Source organism: Salmo salar, chromosome 17 (assembly GCF_965601325.2).
Source record: "Salmo salar chromosome 17, fSalSal1, whole genome shotgun sequence".
NCBI lineage: Eukaryota > Metazoa > Chordata > Actinopteri > Salmoniformes > Salmonidae > Salmo > Salmo salar.
The window spans coordinates 61984420-62006618 of NC_138307.1; the positions used below are offsets into that span (position 1 = coordinate 61984420).

A 22199-nucleotide genomic window follows, 5' to 3' on the forward strand; every position below is an offset into this window, starting at 1 on the left:
ATGGTTGTCTTTGGTGCTGGAAAAGCCTGGCCTATGGTTGTCTTTGGTGCTGGAAAAGCCTGGCCTATGGCAGCCTTTGGTGCTGGAAGAGCCTGGCCTATGGCAGCCTTTGATACTGTAGAGATTGTCATATGGCAGCCTTTGGTGCTGGAAGAGCCTATGGCAGCCTTTGGTGCTGGAAGAGCCTGGCCTATGGCAGCCTTTGGTGCTGGAAGAGCCTGGCCTATGGCAGCCTTTGGTGCTGAAAGAGCCTAGCCTATGGCAGCCTTTGGTGCTGAAAGAGCCTGGCCTATGGCAGCCTTGGATACTGTAGAGTCTGGCATATAGCAGCCTTTGGGGTCTGTTCGATACGTGGCATGATCAGACTGGCCCCAAAAGACAGATTGAATTCCTGCTTCACTCAATACCAGTTCCATTAACACATTCCTCGAAAATGCCTAGATTCCGATAGGCTAGAACTGCACCACGAGGCTAGCGAGGGTAAGTGAGTGTGTGTCTGTTGAGTCAGACAGTTCATATGTCTGCGACACCATGTCACAAGATGATGCAGCCATGTGTGCCAACTTAGTCTGGTGCCACAAGCTCTTATCGCCTGTCACATGCCATTATGATGTAACAGCGGTGACGGGAGGTGCTGGATTGGTGCAAATTGAATGACTCCAAGCCATTCTGTCGCGACAGTCACAGCAGCTGTGAGATACGCTTTTCTTCAGTAAGTCGATTTTGGACTCCACCACCCTCTCTCTCAATGCTGCTGACAGGGAGTCCAAGCGTGAAATAATGTAAAGAAAATACATGTTATTTATTTATTTATTTTATTTCACCTTTATTTAACCAGGTAGGCAAGTTGAGAACAAGTTCTCATTTACAACTGCGACCTGGCCAAGATAAAGCAAATCAGTTCGACACATATAACAACAGAGTTACACATGGAGTAAAACAAACATACAGTCAATAATACAGTAGAAAAATAAGTCTATATACAATGTGAGCAAATGAGGTGAGATAAGAGAGGTAAAGGCAATAAATAGGCCATGGTGGCGAAGTAAATACAATATAGCAATTAAAACACTGGAATGGTAGATTTGACCGTAGATGAGTGTGCAAAGTAGAAATGCTGGGGTGCAAAGGAGCAAAATAAATAAATACAGTAGGGGAAGAGGTAGTTGTTTGGGCTATTTATTGATGGGCTATGTACAGGTGCAGTGATCTGTGAGCTGCTCTGACTCCACCAAGGCCATTAAAGCGCTTGCCAACGTTGTCTTAAAGCTCAATGTTGATGAATCTGTCCTTAGATGGGAAAAGCAAACCGCTGGAGATTTCAACAGATACCATGCAACGGAAACAGTTCAGTATCAACATCAAACCATGGTGCTCCACATCAAAACACACCAGGCAGAGAGAGAGTTCTAGGTGAGGGTTGAGAGAGAGGAGTGGAAGGGGGCTGGTCTAGGGGTGTGAGGATGGCACATCTGAGCCATGTTGATGTGAGGTGAGGAGAGGAGATGCTAATGAACACACATACAGTGTGTGTGTGTGTTTGTGTGTGTGTGTGTGTGTGTATGTGTGAGATACACTATGGCACTTCCAGTGCTACCCTGCATGAGGCCTGCGTAACGATAACAGATTATAACTCTCGACAGCGCTACAGAATGGCCGACACACAGCACAACACTTCAAAGGGAACCTTTGATGTCACGGAACTACTGTATAATTAGCACCGTCTTCCAGTGGGGACTTTTCTGTGGCGACACTTTCTAAGAGGAGCAACCTATAAGGCATGAAAGTGGTTTTCTGTACTTTCAGAGTTCTGGGTCATCTGTTAGATTTGACATTAGTGTAACATCCAAGCTGGTTTAAGAGAGACATTTGTAGTGATGATTCCCTATAAAAAGCCACTGGCACAGCAGAGAGATGTCCATAACACATCTACAGAAATTGCTTTCTAACCGTAATTCTTTTCGTCCCCATTTTATAGATCCAATACAAATATTAGCATATACAAGGTGCAGTGGCCAAATCTATGAGCATGCTCTGTGACACGGTAAGAATTGTATGCCCTTTCCTCTTCAGTCTCCACCAACCCATCCTGGTCACCTGTGCTACATGTGACCAGTGAACCATGACCCCAACATATAGTGCCCTCTAGTGGACAAACAAGTTAAAATATCCATTGACAGACAGCATATACAATGACATATAAACAGGCCAAAACGGCTCCTACACACCGGCCCCTATGGTTAGCCATGTAGAAATCACCACTTAGCATGATGGAGTATACACTTGCATATGCGGTAACACATCCTCGATAGACAAAAGGTTCTTCTTCCCTAGTGACTGATCTAAGAAGCCTATATTTATCTGTAATTTACAAAAGCCCCATTGGTATACATTTACAATAAATTAGGGCCACATACCTAATAAATCAAGCTGACATACTGTAGGTGCTTTGCCCCTAGTGGGTATTTTCAAGGCTGTTCCCATGGGCATTTGGGCACCTGGGGCATTTCTAGAGTGCTGATAATTTACACTAAAGCTGTGTATTGTACAGGAAATGCTTTTTCATGTTCAACAAACATCCTACTTATTAATATCCTGTTCGGTGGGAGGTGAAGTAAGGAGAGACAGAGAGAGAGAGAGACAGAGAGAGAGAGCGAGAGAGATGGAGAGAGAGCGAGAGAGAGTGAGTGAACACAGACGATTCATCAGAGGGGAAGCCAGGATTTTCACTGGAGCAATCTGCAAACAAAGCCGAGAATAACACAAACAGATTACCAGAGATAACTGTGGCGGATACCTAGCTATTTGTCCCGCGGTACGACGCCGTAATGACTCAGAAGCGGCTGTCGTCTTTCCACGTACAAAATGTTCCCTGGAACTCCCGGGGAGCGGAGAGGGGAGTAGGGGATGAGAGAGGGGAGTAGGGAATGAGAGAATAAGGGAGTGAGAAAGCGAGAGAGAAAACAATGATGTCTGAACATCTCTTCCTCTCTGCTGAGCAAGGAGAGAGGGAGAGAGAGAGAGAGAGAGAGAGTGAGTGTGAAGGGTCTGTGAGGAGAAGGCGTAGAGATGAAGCATGTCTCACAGAGTAGACTAGAGTTGCAGTGTGGGCAGTAGAGCTGCCTGCCAGCCAGGCCTCTACTACTCTCCCATCTCTCCCATGGCTCTCTCCCTACACTACAGTTATATCCATCCATAGGGTTTTATAGCCAGGGGCCAATAGATCAGCTCTTAACACATCCAGCTTAGTGCCATTGTCCAGTAATGCATCCCGGGTCAGCGCATCTAGCCTGCGTTGTTTTAAATCCAAACCCATTCAACAATGCACTTCAGTGGAATAAATGTACCCAGCCAGAAGGGCAGCCATCTACGCATTGCGCTTCATATGTCATGCATTAGCATGACCCTTAAGTATATCTACACTGTTTAACATCGCTGATTGGCAGAGGCATCGGTAACTGGATCACAACTATGTGAATCCATGTGTGTGTGTCCCAAATGGTACCCTATTCCCTATATAGTGCACTACTTTTGACCAGGGCCCTATTCCCTATATAGTGCACTACTTTTGACCAGGGCCCAATTCCCTATATAGTGCACTACTTTTGACCCAGGCCCACTGGGCCCATAGGGCTCCGGTCAAAAGAAATGCACTACATCGCAGCCCACGACTGTTAAATGAGTGTGTCAGACCATCTGCAAGTGGAAATATTGGCTCCAACTTCAAACACTGCTGGGATGGCAGTGCAACAGAGGTCTGGTTCAGTGACTGCATATCCCCAGGCTTTGGAGAGAAATAGTAAGATATACTACGTCCAGACTTCAATCTCTCTCCCAAGATACTATATCAACCCTCAAGCAGCTATGATCAAGCCTGAAAATCCACAGCTACTATGGCAAGAGACAGAAAAGCACAGGGAGAAATATCCCCTTCTCTAAGTGTGTCGAGAGTGTGTAGAGCTTAGAGGGACACTCCCAATATAGACCACATGTCACGTCACAGGTCCCCAGCCATCCATCAATCAGAGGAGAGTGAGAAAGACACCACAGGACCAGAAGACCCTTTCAAAGCATCGTTATAGCGCATCCCTGACCCCTCTCAGTCTGACCTCTCTCCCTCTCCCTCCCTCCCTCCATCTTGGAGAGCAGCTATTACAGTCAGTGTGGTTTTAGAACCAACCAACGTGATGTGACAGACTGCAGAAGAAGACTTGAGGCTGTACCTCTGTCCACCCTGCTTACCTTCTCCTCTCCTTGCACATATGCTAGCCTTCAGACTGCATTAAAAGACCACATGATGCCAGCAGCAGCGGCTATTGCTTTCACAGCTAGTCGAAGGCCTAGCTTACTGAGATACAGACACACAGAGACAGGCTTGAACTCTTGACCTCTGAATCTCATATACTTGTTGTACTCTGTCCCTGACAAACAACATGCAGCTAGTTTCAAAACAGCCTTGAGTTTCACTTAACAAGCCACTTCTGGGAGAAACTGTTCCATGTCAAATTGAAATCTCCAGCTCCACTGCCTCCAGTAGTCAGACCCAGTGTGTGTGTCAATGGGCTGCAGTGCATTGAAGGGGGCGGGACAGGGGGACTGTGTGGGCAGGAGCTGGTGATGGGATCAGCTTCCGGTTGGCTGGGTAAAGCCCCACTAGGCCCATTGTGTTGTGACAGTGTGTCAGTCAGGCCTGTGCTGTGCTGTGGTGTGGTCCCTCTGGGGCCCTTTGGCCGGAGGTGCTCAGTAGCCCCCTCTATTCACTTCCCTAATCCCCCTGTTATGACAGCGAGAGATGGCGTCAACATGCCCCATTGTCCAGATCCTAATCTAACCCGTTAGCCAATTAGGAAATGGCCGGCCTTCCTAATGCCTGGGAATTAGTGGGATAGATTACGGTGCCATTCAGTGCTGTCCGGCCGCCACGGGAGACCGGGAGTCGGGTAACGGGGGGTGGAGAGGGCTGAACGAGGGCACTGACGAAAAGCTGCTTTCGCCCGCACTTTCTGTTCATTGGTGGCGGTGGCAACGCACGGCCACTTAGCCGTGGATGTGCTTAGTCACTGTTGTCATAGATGGCTGCCTTAATCAACCTGATTAGATGTCTGATACACTTTAATAAACCTTCATTGAACTAAGAGAGAGAGAGACAGAGAGAGAGAGAGAGAGAGAGACAAAGAGAGAGAGAGTTAGAGACAAAGAGAGTTAGAGACAAAGAGAGAGAGAGACAAAGAGAGAGAGAGAAAGAGAGAGAGACAAAGAGAGAGAGACAAAGAGAGAGAGACAAAGAGAGAGAGACAAAGAGAGAGAGACAAAGAGAGAGAGACAAAGAGAGAGAGACAAAGAGAGAGACAGAGAGAGAGAGAGAGAGAGAGAGAGAGAGAGAGAGAGAGAGCGAGCGAGAGAGAGAGAGACAGACAGACAGACAAAGAGAGAGAGACAGACAGACAAAGAGAGAGAGAGAGAGACAGACAGACAAAGAGAGAGAGACAAAGAGAGAGAGACAAGGAGAGAGAGACAAAGAGAGAGCGAGAGATAGAGATCAAATCAAATCACTGGACAGATACACATGGTTAGCAGATGAAATTGCGAGTGTAGCGAAATGCTTATCCTTCTAGTGCATCAGTATCTAACAGGTAATATTTAATAATTCCACAACCTAATACACACAATCTAGTAAAGGAATGGGATGAGAATATATAAGTATAAAATATATGGATGAGCAGTGACAGAGCGGTATAGATAGTAAAGAATAGATAGTGAAGTATATAGTATATACATATGAGATGAGTAATGGGAGATATGTAAACATTCTTAAAGTGGCATTATTAAAGTGACTAGTGTTCCATTTATTAAAGTAGCCAATAATATCAAGTCTGTAGGTAGGCAGCCACCTATCTGTGCTGGTGGTGGCTGTTTAACAATGGCCTTGAGATAGAAGCTATTTTTCAATCTCTCGGTCCCAGCTTTGATGCACCTGTAGTGACCTCGCCTTCTGGATGGAAGCGGGGTGAACAGGCAGTGGCTCGGGTGGTTGTTGTTCTTGATGATCTTTTTGGCCTTCCTGTGACATCGGGTGGTGTAGGTGTCCTGGAGGGCAGGTAGTTTGCCCCCAGTGATGTGTTGTGCAGACCGCACCACCCTCTGGAGAGTCTTGCGGTTGTGGGCGGTGCAGTTGCTATACCAGGCACTGATACAGCCCGACAGGATGCTCTCAACTGTGCACCTGTAAAAGTTTGTTTTTACAACGTCAGCCTCCTGAGGTTGAAGCGGCACTGTTGCGCCTTCTTCACCACATTGCCTTGTGCGTGGACCATTTCAGTTTGTCGGTGATATGTACACTGAGGAACTTAAAACTTTCCACCTTCTCCACTGCTGTCCCGTCGATGTGGATAGGGGGGTGCTCCCTTTGCTGTCTCCTGAAGTCCACGATCATCTCTTTTGTTTTGCTGACATTGAGAGAGGGTATATTCCTGACACCACACTCCGAGGGCCCTCACCTCCTCCATGTAGGCCGTCTCGTCGTCGTTGTTGGTAAACAGGCCTACCACTATAGTGTCGTCTGCAAACTTGATGATTGAGTTGGAGGTGTGCATGGCCACGCAGTCGTGGGTGAACAGGGAGTACAGGAGAGGGTTGAGAACGTACCCTTGTGGGGCCCCAGTGCTGAGGATCAGCGGAGTGGAGATGTTGTTTCCTACCTTCACCACCTGGGGGTGGCCTGTCAGGAAGTTTGGAGGGTACTATGGTGTTGAATGCTGAGCTGTAGTTAATGAACAACATTCTTACATAGGATAGGGCAGTGTGCAGTGTGATGGCGATTGCATCGTCTGTGGACCTATTGGGGCGGTAAGCAAATTGGAGTGGGTCTAGGGTAACAGGTAGGGTGGAGGTGATATGATCCTTGACTAGTCTCTCAAAGCAGATAGCGAGAGAGAGAAAGACCGAAAGAGAGAGAGAGAGAGAGAGAGAGCAATATGTGAGAAAGAAGGTTGCGTTTTCATTGGGGGATACAGCAGCACAAATGATTAACAGGCAAATATCCCTATCCCATCACACACAACAGAGTGCTTTTGTCCTCAGGCAAAGTGAGGTAAAACACACGTGGTGGCCCTCCTTCGACATGTTTCCTAAACTAGTCTTCCTATTGATGATCAGTAATGTGGGATTGATTAGGGGACCTGAGCATCGACAGAACCCCTCTGAGGCCCGTTGGCATGACGACAGCAGGTCCTCCGCCCCACTCGCCTTTCCCAGAATTGCATTAATAGATTGGCCCTCCTGGAGGTGCTGGTGGATGGCCTTGTGACGTGGCCTGGAGTTATCGATGACTGACCTCTCAGAGACCTCGTGAAAGAGAGAGAGAGAGAGACAGAGATGGAAAGAGAGAGACCGAGAAGGAAAGAGAAAAAGAGAAAGAAAGAGAGAGAGAGAGAGAGAGACAGAGATGGAAAGAGAGAGACCGAGAAGGAAAGAGAGATCGAGAAGGAAAGAGAAAAAAAAAAGAGAGAGAGAGAGAGAGAGAGAGAGAGAGAGAGAGAGAGAGAGAGAGAGAGAGAGAGAGAGAGAGAGACAGAAAGATGGAGATTGAGAGGGAGCACTGACTGGATCAGCTCACTGAAGGCTGTAAAATCCTCAGGGCCAGAGGAATGAATCTGCCAGCTCAGCTTAACTCATAACTAATGATACACACCGGAACACTATTACTACCTAGCATTGTGCCATCACACAGGAACACTATTACTACCTAGCATTGTGCCATCACACAGGAACACTATTACTACCTAGCATTGTGCCATCACACAGGAACACTATTACTACCTAGCATTGTGCCATCACACAGGAACACTATTACTACCTAGCATTGTGCCATCACACAGGAACACTATTACTACCTAGCATTGTGCCATCACACAGGAACACTATTACTACCTAGCTTTGTGCCATCACACAGGAACACTATTACTACCTAGCATTGTGCCATCACACAGGAACACTATTACTACCTAGCATTGTACCATCACACAGGAACACTATTACTACCTAGCATTGTACCATTACATAGGAACACTATTACTACCTAGCATTGTGCCATCACACAGGAACACTATTACTACCTAGCATTGTGCCATCACACAGGAACACTAATACTACCTAGCATTGTGCCATCACACAGGAACACTATTACCTAGCATTGTACCATCACACAGGAACACTATTACTACCTAGCTTTGTGCCATCACACAGGAACACTATTACCTAGCATTGTACCATCACACAGGAACACTATTACTACCTAGCTTTGTACCATTACACAGGAACACTATTACTACCTAGCATTGTACCATCACACAGGAACACTATTACCTAGCATTGTACCATCACACAGGAACACTATTACCTAGCATTGTACCATTACACAGGAACACTATTACCTAGCATTGTACCATCACACAGGAACACTAATACTACCTAGCTTTGTACCATTACACAGGAACACTATTACCTAGCATTGTACCATCACACAGGAATACTATTACTACCTAGCATTGTACGATCACACAGGAACACTATTACTACCTAGCATTGTACCATTACATAGGAACACTATTACTACCTAGCATTGTACCATCACACAGGAACACTATTACTACCTAGCATTGTGCCATCACACAGGAACACTATTACTACCTAGCATTGTACCATTACATAGGAACACTAATACTACCTAGCATTGTACATCACACAGGAACACTATTACTACCTAGCATTGTACATCACACAGGAACACTATTACTACCTAGCATTGTACCATCACACAGGAATACTATTACTACCTAGCATTGTACGATCACACAGGAACACTATTACTACCTAGCATTGTGCCATCACACAGGAATACTATTACTACCTAGCATTGTACGATCACACAGGAACACTATTACTACCTAGCATTGTACCATTACATAGGAACACTATTACCTAGCATTGTACCATTACATAGGAACACTAATACTACCTAGCATTGTACCATCACACAGGAACACTATTACCTAGCATTGTACCATCACATTTTTACATTACATTTTAGTCATTTAGCAGACGCTCTTATCCAGAGCGACTTACAGTAGTGAATGCATACATTTCATTTCTAAACATTTTTTTTTTCTTCCCTGTGCTGGCCCCCCATAGGAACACTAATACAACCTAGCATTGTACCATTACACAGGAACACTATTACCTAGCATTGTACATCACACAGTAACACTATTACCTAGCATTGTACCATCACACAGGAACACTATTACCTAGCATTGTACCATTACATAGGAACACTAATACTACCTAGCATTGTACCATCACACAGCAACACTATTACCTAGCATTGTACCATCACACAGGAACACTATTACCTAGCATTGTACCATTACATAGGAACACTAATACTACCTAGCATTGTACCATCACACAGGAACACTATTACCTAGCATTGTACCATCACACAGGAACAATAATACTTAGCATTGTACCATCACACAGGAACACTAATACCTAGCATTGTACCATCACACAGGAACAATAATACTTAGCATTGTACCATTACACAGGCACACTAATACTACCTAGCATTGTACCATCACACAGGAACACTATTACCTAGCATTGTACCATCACATAGGAACACTAATACTACCTAGCATTGTACCATCACACAGGAACACTATTACCTAGCATTGTACCATCACACAGGAACACTATTACCTAGCATTGTACCATCACATAGGAACACTAATACTACCTAGCATTGTACCATCACACAGGAACACTATTACTACCTAGCATTGTACCATCACACAAGAACACTAATACTACCTAGCATTGTACCATCACACAGGAACAATAATACTACCTAGCATTGTACCATCACACAGGAACAATAATACTACCTAGCATTGTACCATCACAAAGGAACACTAATACTACCTAGCATTGTACCATTACACAGGAGCACTAATACTACCTAGCATTGTACCATCACTGATGACTGGGCGCCATGGACGTGATATTTATAATGTAAGACAAATGACAGTATGTACATTAGAGTATGTTCCCTTTAGGAGTAGCTGCAAGACATCCATTGATACATTTGTTGCGAGTTATCTGACCATTGAGATATTCTTTGAGTGGAAGGCTGTTACAGTTCAAGCCATCCCCATGTCCATCTCCAACCTGCGACTCAGTCCATAGCCATGCTATTGTAATGGTCTGTAATGGTCTGCATAGCAGCATCCTGTTGGAATGTCTGAAGCCATTACCTTCTATTAAATGAGTGAGAGTGGAAGCTCTTTCACTGGCGGTCACATATCAGTCTCTTGACACTGAGATGTAAAACCAAGGATATAGTAGAGGACTCAGGTACACTGGGGTTTGTGTTAGCTGCAGAGATAACACTGACACCAATAGGATTGTCCATCCTCTACCAGAAAAACTAAATTGAAAGTTATTTTAAGTCCAGTAAAAAAGGCTTAATCTGAGTCCGGGAAGTCCCAGAACACACCACATTCAGATCTCTCACTAAAAGATTCTGCTAAAACTACTGAAGCCAAGAAGAGTGGAAGTGAAGTTTTCCCTAGTCCCTCTAGCTGTGCCTGGGAATCTGGGGAGCCAGCCCCACTCAGGCAGCAGTCAAACAGAGACGTGAGTGATGAAGCAACCTGGAGACATTGACAGTGACAGATTGGTTATTCATCCAGCTTGTCATCAGAGGCTTCCAGTACTTAGTGTGCTTCATCATCAGTGTTTTGGAGGAATCTTAAGTCTGATACTAAACTTGCTCAAGTAACTGTCTACAGTACAAACAACATTCCTTGTAACTAAACAAGCCAAACAATGTTGAGCAAACATTTCACAATCCAGCACCATCATATAGCCAACTTGCTGTAAAAGTCATAGTTTTCTGACATGAAAATGTTATATTCCACATGCCACCGTGTACATTGCCTGTACAGTACCTACCCCGAAAGAAAGACTTGATCATGGTGTTTGTGTCCTTGTGGAACAGGCTGACGCTCAGAACATGTATTCTCCTCCTCTCCTCCTTCCAGGGTTCTGTAATCTTTCATCACATTTCAGACATCCCTTTGGTCTCGCTTCGCATCTGAGCCTCGAGAGAATCAAAGCAGTCACTTTTGGTGTTACAGTTTGACACAATAATTCTGCAACCTGGAGACACTTGACAGCAAATACAGAGGTGCTTGGAGGCGCTAGGCATCCACTCAAACCAGTCCCTTTAATCTGGGGAGATCCAAAAACAAGAGAAAAGACAACAACGCTTTCTTTCTCCTCATAGCTGTTTCACTCTGTATCCATGGACGACAGGAGCCTCGTCATACACACACAGCCCAACCCAGGCAGGTATGGAGAGAGAGAGGGAGGGATGGAGAGATAGACACACACACACTCACACACACAGATTAGGGGCGAGCTGATGTCATCTGTTTGGATGTGTGGCCCTGGGGTGTGTGTCTGTGTATGTGTGTGCGTGTGTGTATGTGTGTGTGCCTGTGTCTCTGTGCAGCCCAGACACAGTGGGACTGATGGTGGATGTGAAAGTGCTGCTGTCAGCTTAATCCTCACACTGCAGCCAGAGATGTCCCTATCCCGGCCAGAGACCACATTACCACCCAATAACACAATCTGTTTGTCATGGACGCCTGCCTGCCTGTCTCCATGGCTGCCTACCTGCCTGCCTACTCTGATTCAGTTATAACACCCTATCACAGCCAGTTAGGCCTGAAGCTTAGGGCGGCCATACTAGCAGACAACAGGCCCACATACCATATTGACCCTATTTGGTTCCATGGCCGAGCTCTGGATTGTTCCATTGATATCTGAAGTGGTTTTCACCCAGGTCGTTTATTTACTACAGTCCTACTGTCATGGGAGCCATTTTGACAGTTTGGATTGAAGTGTTAGAGTTTCTTGAGTCCTGCTTGGGATTTGAACCCATAACCGTGTTGTGTCAGAGGTGGAAATAATCAGTGCTCCACATGGTGGCAATCATCCACACAGCAACCTCTGACCCTTTAAATCCAGAGGTTGAGCCACACCAGGAGCCTCTATCACCACCAGCTGTGTGTGTGTGTGTGTGTGTGTGTGTGTGTGTGTGTGTGTGTGTGTGTGTGTGTGTGTGTGTGGTGTGTGTGTGTGTGTGTGTGGGGGGGGGGGGGGGAATTCACATCATACTAGTAGTGAGAGATGTGGCAGGTTAGTAAACTAGAGGGGGAATTCACATCATACTAGTAGTGGGAGATGTGGCAGGTCAGTAAACTAGAGGGGGAATTCACATCATACTAGTAGTGGGAGATGTGGCAGGTTAGTAAACTAGAGGGGGAATTCACATCATACTAGTAGTGAGAGATGTGGCAGGTCAGTAAACTAGAGGGGGAATTCACATCATACTAGTAGTGGGAGATGTGGCAGGTTAGTAAACTAGAGGGGGAATTCACATCATACTAGTAGTGAGAGATGTGGCAGGTCAGTAAACTAGAGGGGGAATTCACATCATACTAGTAGTGGGAGATGTGGCAGGTTAGTAAACTAGAGGGGGAATTCACATCATACTAGTAGTGGGAGATGTGGCAGGTTAGTAAACTAGAGGGGGAATTCACATCATACTAGTAGTGGGAGATGTGGCAGGTCAGTAAACTAGAGAGGGAATTCACATCATACTAGTAGTGGGAGATGTGTCAGGTCAGTAAACTAGAGGGGGAATTCACATCATACTAGTAGTGGGAGATGTGTCAGGTCAGTAAACTAGAGGGGGAATTCACATCATACTAGTAGTGGGAGATGTGGCAGGTCAGTAAACTAGAGGGGGAATTCACATCATACTAGTAGTGAGAGATGTGGCAGGTCAGTAAACTAGAGGGGGAATTCAAATCATACTAGTAGTGGGAGATGTGGCAGGTCAGTAAACTAGAGGGGGAATTCACATCATACTAGTAGTGAGAGATGTGGCAGGTCAGTAAACTAGAGGGGGAATTCACATCATACTAGTAGTGAGAGATGTGGCAGGTCAGTAAACTAGAGGGGGAATTCACATCATACCTGTTTCCGGTCACAACTTGCAGACTTGTTTACGCTGCTGTGCGTTTTGTTGCCGATCTTACTTTGCTACCTGACGGTTTTTTACTTTTTCATTACCGTATATTTTTACTTTTTCCCTCACTCAACTTTTTTTTTTTCATTCAACTTTTTCACCCCGGAGGTTTTATCTGGACATGGTTCGTCAGGACTTCAAACAGCCGAAGCTAAGTAACATTAACATGATGCCTTCTAATTGCAGTCGTTGTACTTATAATATACAGGAGAACGATCGCCTTACGGCAAGGATAGCTGTGCTGCAAGCCCAGCTTCAGACGCGATCGTTAGGCAAGGGTAATTTCAGTGTAGGAAAGGATGAAACAGCGTCTGTGCCACCAGTAAGTACAGATAGTAACGTTAGTATAAACCCCCTCGCACGGTCCCCGCAGCCGGACATCTTTCTCATGGCTTCGCTTATTCAGCCGACAGAAACTTTCAACCGGTTCTCCCCATTAAGCGAGTCGGAGTCGGAGGCCGAGACTTCTCTGGTCTCTACTCCTCCCGTTGTGGGGTCTGAGACGCCGACGGCTCCCACCATTAGCTCTGACAAATTGAAAACTCTAGTCATTGGCGACTCCATTACCCGCAGTATTAGACTTAAAACTAATCATCCAGCGATCATACACTGTTTACCAGGGGGCAGGGCTACCGACGTTAAGGCTAATCTAAAGACGGTGCTGGCTAAAGCTAAAACTGGCGAGTGTAGAGAGTATAGAGATATTGTTATCCACGTCGGCACCAACGATGTTAGGATGAAACAGTCAGAGGTCACCAAGCGCAACATAGCTTCAGCGTGTAAATCAGCTAGAAAGATGTGTCGGCATCGATTAATTGTCTCTGGCCCCCTCCCAGTTAGGGGGAGTGATGAGCTCTACAGCAGAGTCTCACAACTCAATCGCTGGTTGAAAACTGTTTTCTGCCCCTCCCAAAAGATAGAATTTGTAGATAATTGGCCCTCTTTCTGGGACTCACCCACAAACAGGACCAAGCCTGGCCTGTTGAGGAGTGACGGACTCCATCCTAGCTGGAGGGGTGCTCTCATCTTATCTACGAACATAGACAGGGCTCTAACTCCTCTAGCTCCACAATGAAATAGGGTGCAGGCCAGGCAGCAGGCTGTTAGCCAGCCTGCCAGCTTAGTGGAGTCTGCCACTAGCACAGTCAGCGTAGTCAGCTCAGCTTTCCCCATTGAGACCGTGTCTGTGCCTCGATCTAGGTTGGGCAAAATTAAAAATGGCGGTGTTCGCTTTAGCAATCTCACTAGTATAAAGACCTCCTCCATTCCTGCCATTATTGAAAGAGATTGTGATACCTCACATCTCAAAATTGGGTTACTTAATGTTAGATCCCTCACTTCCAAGGCAGTTATAGTCAATGAACTAATCACTGATAATAATCTTGATGTTATTGGCCTGACTGAAACATGGCTTAAGCCTGATGAATTTACTGTGTTAAATGAGGCCTCACCCCCAGGTTACATTAGTGACCATACCCCCCGTGCATCCGGCAAAGGCGGAGGTGTTGCTAACATTTACGATAGCAAATTTCAATTTACAAAAAAAAAAACAATGACGTTTTCGTCTTTTGAGCTTCTAGTCATGAAATCTATGCAGCCTACTCACTCACTTTTTATAGCTACTGTTTACAGGACTCCTGGGCCATATGCAGTGTTCCTCACTGAGTTCCCTGAATTCCTATCGGATCTTGTAGTCATAGCAGATAATATTCTAATTTTTGGTGACTTTAACATTCACATGGAAAAGTCCACAGACCCACTCCAAAAGGCTTTCGGAGCCATCATCGACTCAGTGGGTTTTGTCCAACATGTCTCTGGACCTACTCACTGCCACAGTCATACTCTGGACCTAGTTTTGTCCCATGGAATAAATGTTGTGAGAGATGTGGCAGGTTAGTAAACTAGAGGGGGAATTCACATCATACTAGTAGTGAGAGATGTGGCAGGTCAGTAAACTAGAGGGGGAATTCACATCATACTAGTAGTGAGAGATGTGGCAGGTTAGTAAACTAGAGGGGGAATTCACATCATACTAGTAGTGAGAGATGTGGCAGGTCAGTAAACTAGAGGGGGAATTCACATCATACTAGTAGTGAGAGATGTGGCAGGTCAGTAAACTAGAGGGGGAATTCACATCATACTAGTAGTGGGAGATGTGTCAGGTTAGTAAACTAGAGGGGGAATTCACATCATACTAGTAGTGGGAGATGTGGCAGGTCAGTAAACTAGAGGGGGAATTCAAATCATACTAGTAGTGGGAGATGTGGCAGGTCAGTAAACTAGAGGGGGAATTCACATCATACTAGTAGTGAGAGATGTGGCAGGTCAGTAAAATAGAGAGGGAATTCACATCATACTAGTAGTGAGAGATGTGGCAGGTTAGTAAACTAGAGGGGGAATTCACATCATACTAGTAGTGGGAGATGTGGCAGATCAGTAAACCAGAAAGGGAGGGGTTTAACAATGTACATGGCATCCCTTTACAATGAGAAGTGTTCCCTGTCGTTCCCTGACATCTGTTTAATGGCTGCTCCAATTAGGGAGGAGCGTGGTCACACACACACACACACACACACACACACACACACACACACACACACACACACACACACACACACACACACACACACACACACACACACACACACACAGGAGCGTGGTGGAGTGAAGAGGTAGAGATACAGGGTTTTCCCTGAAGCCCTCTCCTGTCTCTAGTAGCTCCAGCATAGTAACCACAGACTATCAGAGGTGTATACAGGATCACTTCAGAGAGGGAAAAGCCATTTATTGCATACCACCTCCCTTGTGTGACTGGAGTTTATACATGAGTGTAACCGGTGTGAAATGGCTAGCTAGTTAGCAGATAGATAGGTAACAATGCTTTTTGGTTGGCGATGTGTTCAGCGGGTCCCTGGTTCGAGCCCAGGTTGGGAAAAGGAGAGGGACAGAAGCAACACTAGTTAGCAGATAGATAGGTAACAATGCTTTTTGGTTGGCGATGTGTTCAGCGGGTCCCTGGGTCGAGCCCAGGTTGGGAAAAGGAGAGGGACAGAAGTAACACTAGTTAGCAGATAGATAGGTAACAATGCTTTTTGGGTGACGGTTGGTGATGTGTTCAGCGGGTCCCTGGTTCGAGCCCAGGTTGGGACAAGGAGAGGGACAGAAGCAACACTGTTACATCAGCAACACACACAACTTGAAACACAGCATTCTTGGTGATGATTTCAAACGGTACTTGGAAGGATTAAGCTATACAAGTATGTGACATTTAGATCTCAACATACACTGCTATACACCACAACAGTAGCATACTGAGAATACATTGAATCAATTTACACAGAGTAAATGTAAAAACACTGATTTTGCTGATAGCTGCTTTATTGAGGAAGGTTTGATGTACTTTGACTGTGATATGTGGTTGTCCCTCATGGCTACCTGCAGTTGAATGCCCTAACTGTAAGTGGCTCTGGATGAGAGCGTCTGCTAAATGACTCAAATATCAGCGTGATGTAATGGATCCTATCATCTCAAACGAAACCAGGCTACATGACGTGAAACAACCAAGAGTAAGTGACCCCAAACTTAGTCACCAGTTCTCCAAATGATACTCAAGTTAATAGGAAAATCATAAATAATAAAGACATTCTCTGCATTATTCATGACATTTTTCTTCCCTCGCAGCTTTCCTACTTCTCGCTCGCGGCACAAAATGTGTTGTAGAAATGTACTCACCAACTTGCTGTGTGGAGTAAATAATGGCTAGAGGAAAACGTTTTATATAAATAATCATGCAAATGAAATACATATTTACAGAGAAGAAGGTGGGGTGTGTGTGTGTGTGTGTGTGTGTGTGTGTGTGTGTGTGTGTGTGTGTGTGTGTGTGTGTGTGTGTGTGTGTGTGTGTGTGTGTGTGTGTGTGTGTGTGTGTGTGTGTGTGTGTGTGTGTGTAGGGAACATAAGCACAGACAGTCAGATGGAAAAGAGGGTTGAATGAGGGACACATTGCCATACACTCCGTATATTCACTGATAGTGTAACAACGTTTCTCTCTCGTGTGAATTACACTCTCTATCGCACAAGGCTATTTTCTTTCCCTTCCGTTGACTTTAACACGCATAACTTTAAACGTGACATAATATATAAACAGGGAATACAATGTATATGTAAATGGGCGCTTGGCTTTTCTACTGAACGAATATCTGATGAGTTTTGTGTCTCTGATTGGTTAAAGTCATTCATTCATCACTGTGGTGTTGCCAGCGAATCAAGAAAGTAAATTACTGACGCACACTTCAACAATACATCCGTGGACATACAGTATAAAGCAGAAGGCTACTGTACAACATTTGAGCAACATTTGAAAGCTTATGAAGAAATCACATCCAAACAGATCTGAGGGACACTGTTTTCTCTAAAACAGGGGTCTTCAACCTTTTCACGTCTTGTCTAATCATTCGGTAAATTAAGGTGGAAAGGAGAAGTAATCAACTTTTTAAAATGAATACATTTGGTAGGTAGCGTAGTGCGGCAGATAGCCTAACGGTTAGAGTGTTGGACTAGTAACTGAAAGGTTGCAAGATTGAATCCCTGAGCTGACAAGGTAAAAAATCTGTCGTTCTGCCCCTGAACAAGGCAGTTAACCCACTGTTCCTAGGCTGTCATTGAAAATAAAAATGTGTTCTTAACTGACTTGCCTAGTTAAATAAAGGTAAAATTAAAAAGGTTTTCCATTATTTTGACCTCCACCACAATATTATTGGAAGACGAAGTGTAAACTCTAACATAGCCTATTAGTTATAAAGTTAACTCCAAACACATTTTCCCTAATAGCAGCTGTTAGGCTGATTAAACAAAGGTTAGCCATGTGTTGACAAAAATGTATATCCAAGTCAAGAAAGCTTACCAGAGGCACTTGTGACAGACACTCCAGTGAGTGTAATTAGCTCAATGTTAGGAGTAGAGGAATACAGTTGACATCATTAGAAAGAGATACTCCTCTTAAAATACTGTAGGTATATCATTGACAATGTGTTTATTCTGTTGTTGCTAGCGATATTCATAAAAACATTGAGATATTGAGGACCCTAGGTGACATACCCCTTCTCTAGTGTTCTCTTTTTCCCACTTTACCCCTTCTCTAGTGTTTTCTTTTTCCCACTTTACCTTCTCTTTCCTTCCCATTCTCTTTTCCTCTTCCTCCCCCCCGGCCCCTCCATCTCTCACCTCCCCTCTGCCTCCTACTTTCTCTCTCTATGTCACGTCCTCTCATGGCAGCATGGTTTTCTGTCCCTCCCTCCCTTTCCCTCTCTCTCTGGCTTTCCCATCCCCCTCTCTCCTGTCCTCTCACTCTCCCTCATGGTATTTCCTCTTTCCTTCATCATTTTCCATTCATACTGGATCCAATTACCGTCCCGCTCCGAGGCCCTTCCCGCCTTCTCTCTCTAACAGCCCAGCCACATCCATAGCACATCCATCTGAGGGCCACCATCTCTCGCCCTCCCTCTCTCTTTTACTCCCTCTCTCTCTCTTGACTGTCACTCTCTCTCTCTCTCCCTCTCTCTCTGTCCCCTCTCCCTCAGTCTCTCTCTCTTTCTCCCTCTCTATCTCCCCCTCTCTCGATCTCTCTCTCTCTGCCACCAATAATCCATCCAGCCTTCCACAACGGGACTGCCAGCTCTGCACAAACTCTAATTGGATCATTTAAAAGGTGCTCACCATGACCACTCTCACCAATGTAATTATGTTTTTTCCTCCTCCTTCATTTAATGCTGTGGGCTGGGACAGACAGGAAGAACTCAGTGCCCTTCTACAGAACGGCTGAAACACTTTGGGTTTTACAGTAAGGCTAATCCAATTTCACCCACAGAGAAATCATCCCATGCCATATATATATACACTTTTCAACAGGCTTTTTTATGGGCCCCCGTAAAATCCATTCAAGCAGTGTTGAATATCCTGGCCTCATTGATTTCAAACAGTGAAAAAAAGGGGTCTTTGTGTCTGTCTGTCTGTCTGTCTGTCTGTCTGTCTGTCTGTCTGTCTGTCTGTCTGTCTGTCTGTCTGTTCTCTCTCTCTCTGTACATACATATATATGTATCTCTCTCTTTCTCTACCCACAGCTGGTTTCGCTGCTAAGCCCCCTCCAAACTGCCACCTGTAAAGTCATTCCGGAACGCTCTCCACAAACTCTCCTGACAGAATGCAAATCAGCAGATTTTTCTAGTGATTCATTCCAGCACTTTTGAGGCGATTAGGGGAAGTCAATCAGATGAATAATATATGGACTATCAAACCGCCACAGTGTGGGGCAGGGGGAGAATGGAGGGGGGAGGTGCCATCAGCAGCTTAGTGACAATAAATAATACACACTATGCTGTGCAGGACAGAGAAATGGGAGAGGATTGTTGGATGTGGAGTGGAAACTAGACTAAGGACACAGACACTTGGGGCAAAACCTGCACAACACAACACCTGTCTCCAACAGGTGAAATTCAATTCTATTCCGTTCCATTCAATTCAGCATTCCTCATCTGCTCATTCCTCAGATATATGCCTACAATAGAAACAACTGTTAGTGAGTTGACTGGCAGCACTGGACTTTAAGACCTAACTGCATATTCTGAGGGACAAAAAAGCTATTATATGAATGCACCTATCTGATCCAGGAGAGGTGATGATGAGAACAGCAGTCTATGGGGCAGCATCACAGATGCAGGTGATGGTGAGAACAGCAGTCTATGGGGCAGCATCACAGAGGCAGGTGATGGTGAGAACAGCAGTCTATGGGGCAGCAGCACAGAGACAGGTGATGGTGAGAACATCAGTCTATGGGGCAGCAGCACAGAGACAGGTGATGGTGAGAACAGCAGTCTATGGGGCAGCAGCACAGAGACAGGTGATGGTGAGAACAGCAGTCTATGGGGCAGCATCACAGAGACAGGTGATGGTGAGAACAGCAGTCTATGGGGCAGCAGCACAGAGACAGGTGATGGTGAGAACAGCAGTCTATGGGGCAGCAGCACAGAGACAGGTGATGGTGAGAACAGCAGTCTATGGGGCAGCATCACAGAGGCAGGTGATGGTGAGAACAGCAGTCTATGGGGCAGCATCACAGAGGCAGGTGATGGTGAGAACAGCAGTCTATGGGGCAGCAGCACAGAGACAGGTGATGGTGAGAACATCAGTCTATGGGGCAGCAGCACAGAGACAGGTGATGGTGAGAACAGCAGTCTATGGGGCAGCAGCACAGAGACAGGTGATGGTGAGAACAGCAGTCTATGGGGCAGCAGCACAGAGACAGGTGATGGTGAGAACAGCAGTCTATGGGGCAGCAGCACAGAGACAGGTGATGGTGAGAACAGCAGTCTATGGGGCAGCAGCACAGAGACAGGTGATGGTGAGAACAGCAGTCTATGGGGCAGCAGCACAGAGACAGATGATGGTGAGAACAGCAGTTTATGGGGCAGCATCACAGAGGCAGGTGATGGTGAGAACAGCAGTCTATGGGGCAGCATCACAGAGACAGGTGATGGTGAGAACAGCAGTCTATGGGGCAGCAGCACAGAGACAGTTGATGGTGAGAACAGCAGTCTATGGGGCAGCAGCACAGAGACAGGTGATGGTGAGAACAGCAGTCTATGGGGCAGCAGCACAGAGACAGATGATGGTGAGAACAGCAGTCTATGGGGCAGCAGCACAGAGACAGGTGATGGTGAGAACAGCAGTCTATGGGGCAGCAGCACAGAGACAGATGATGGTGAGAACAGCAGTCTATGGGGCAGCAGCACAGAGACAGATGATGGTGAGAACAGCAGTCTATGGGGCAGCAGCACAGAGCTGAAGTGTCTCCACTACAAGGCATCACTCCATCCTTCCCTGTGTGGACCCATCACTACCACTCCTCCTATAGATCTGTCTATCTCAAGGCCATAAGACATCACTGTTGACCCCAATCCTGACACACATGCCTTCACACCTCCCCTCCTCAGCAGACCTGACTAACAGAAGGAAAGAGTCATCTCTGACTTCCTCTCCTCCTCAGCAGACCTGACTAACAGAAGGAAAGAGTCATCTGACTTCCTCTCCTCCTCAGCAGACCTGACTAACAGAAGGAAGGAGTCATCTGACTTCCTCTCCTCCTCAGCAGACCTGACTAACAGAAGGAAAGAGTCATCTGACATCCTCTCCTCCTCAGCAGACCTGACTAACAGAAGGAAAGTGTCATCTCTGACTTCCTCTCCTCCTCAGCAGACCTGACTAACAGAAGGAAAGAGTCATCTCTGACTTCCTCTCCTCCTCAGCAGACCTGACTAACAGAAGGAAGGAGTCATCTGACTTCCTCTCCTCCTCAGCAGACCTGACTAACAGAAGGAAAGAGTCATCTGACTTCCTCTCCTCCTCAGCAGACCTGACTAACAGAAGGAAAGAGTCATCTGACTTCCTCTCCTCCTCAGCAGACCTGACTAACAGAAGGAAAGAGTCATCTGACTTCCTCTCCTCCTCAGCAGACCTGACTAACAGAAGGAAAGAGTCATCTGACTTCCTCTCCTCCTCAGCAGACCTGACTAACAGAAGGAAACAGTCATCTCTGACTTCCTCTCCTCCTCAGCAGACCTGACTAACAGAAGGAAAGAGTCATCTGACTTCCTCTCCTCCTCAGCAGACCTGACTAACAGAAGGAAAGAGTCATCTGACTTCCTCTCCTCCTCAGCAGACCTGACTAACAGAAGGAAGGAGTCATCTGACTTCCTCTCCTCCTCAGCAGACCTGACTAACAGAAGGAAAGAGTCATCTGACTTCCTCTCCTCCTCAGCAGACCTGACTAACAGAAGGAAAGAGTCATCTGACTTCCTCTCCTCCTCAGCAGACCTGACTAACAGAAGGAAAGAGTCATCTGACTTCCTCTCCTCCTCAGCAGACCTGACTAACAGAAGGAAACAGTCATCTCTGACTTCCTCTCCTCCTCAGCAGACCTGACTAACAGAAGGAAAGAGTCATCTGACTTCCTCTCCTCCTCAGCAGACCTGACTAACAGAAGGAA

General features: G+C 45.9%; 2 protein-coding genes across 2 annotated transcripts in view; one reads left to right on the top strand and one right to left on the bottom strand.

The window, feature by feature from the left end:
- The window catches only part of LOC106576364 (membrane-associated guanylate kinase, WW and PDZ domain-containing protein 2-like), a 271642-nt gene that overhangs the window by 86492 nt on the left and 162951 nt on the right, over positions 1 to 22199 (bottom strand).
- LOC145861457 (uncharacterized) lies at positions 1464 to 22135 on the top strand. Its single transcript, XM_082964369.1, has 3 exons — positions 1464 to 1492; positions 19825 to 20960; positions 21768 to 22135. The coding sequence occupies exons 1-3, from the start codon at positions 1464 to 1466 to the stop codon at positions 22133 to 22135; spliced, it is 1533 nt and encodes a 510-aa protein (XP_082820495.1).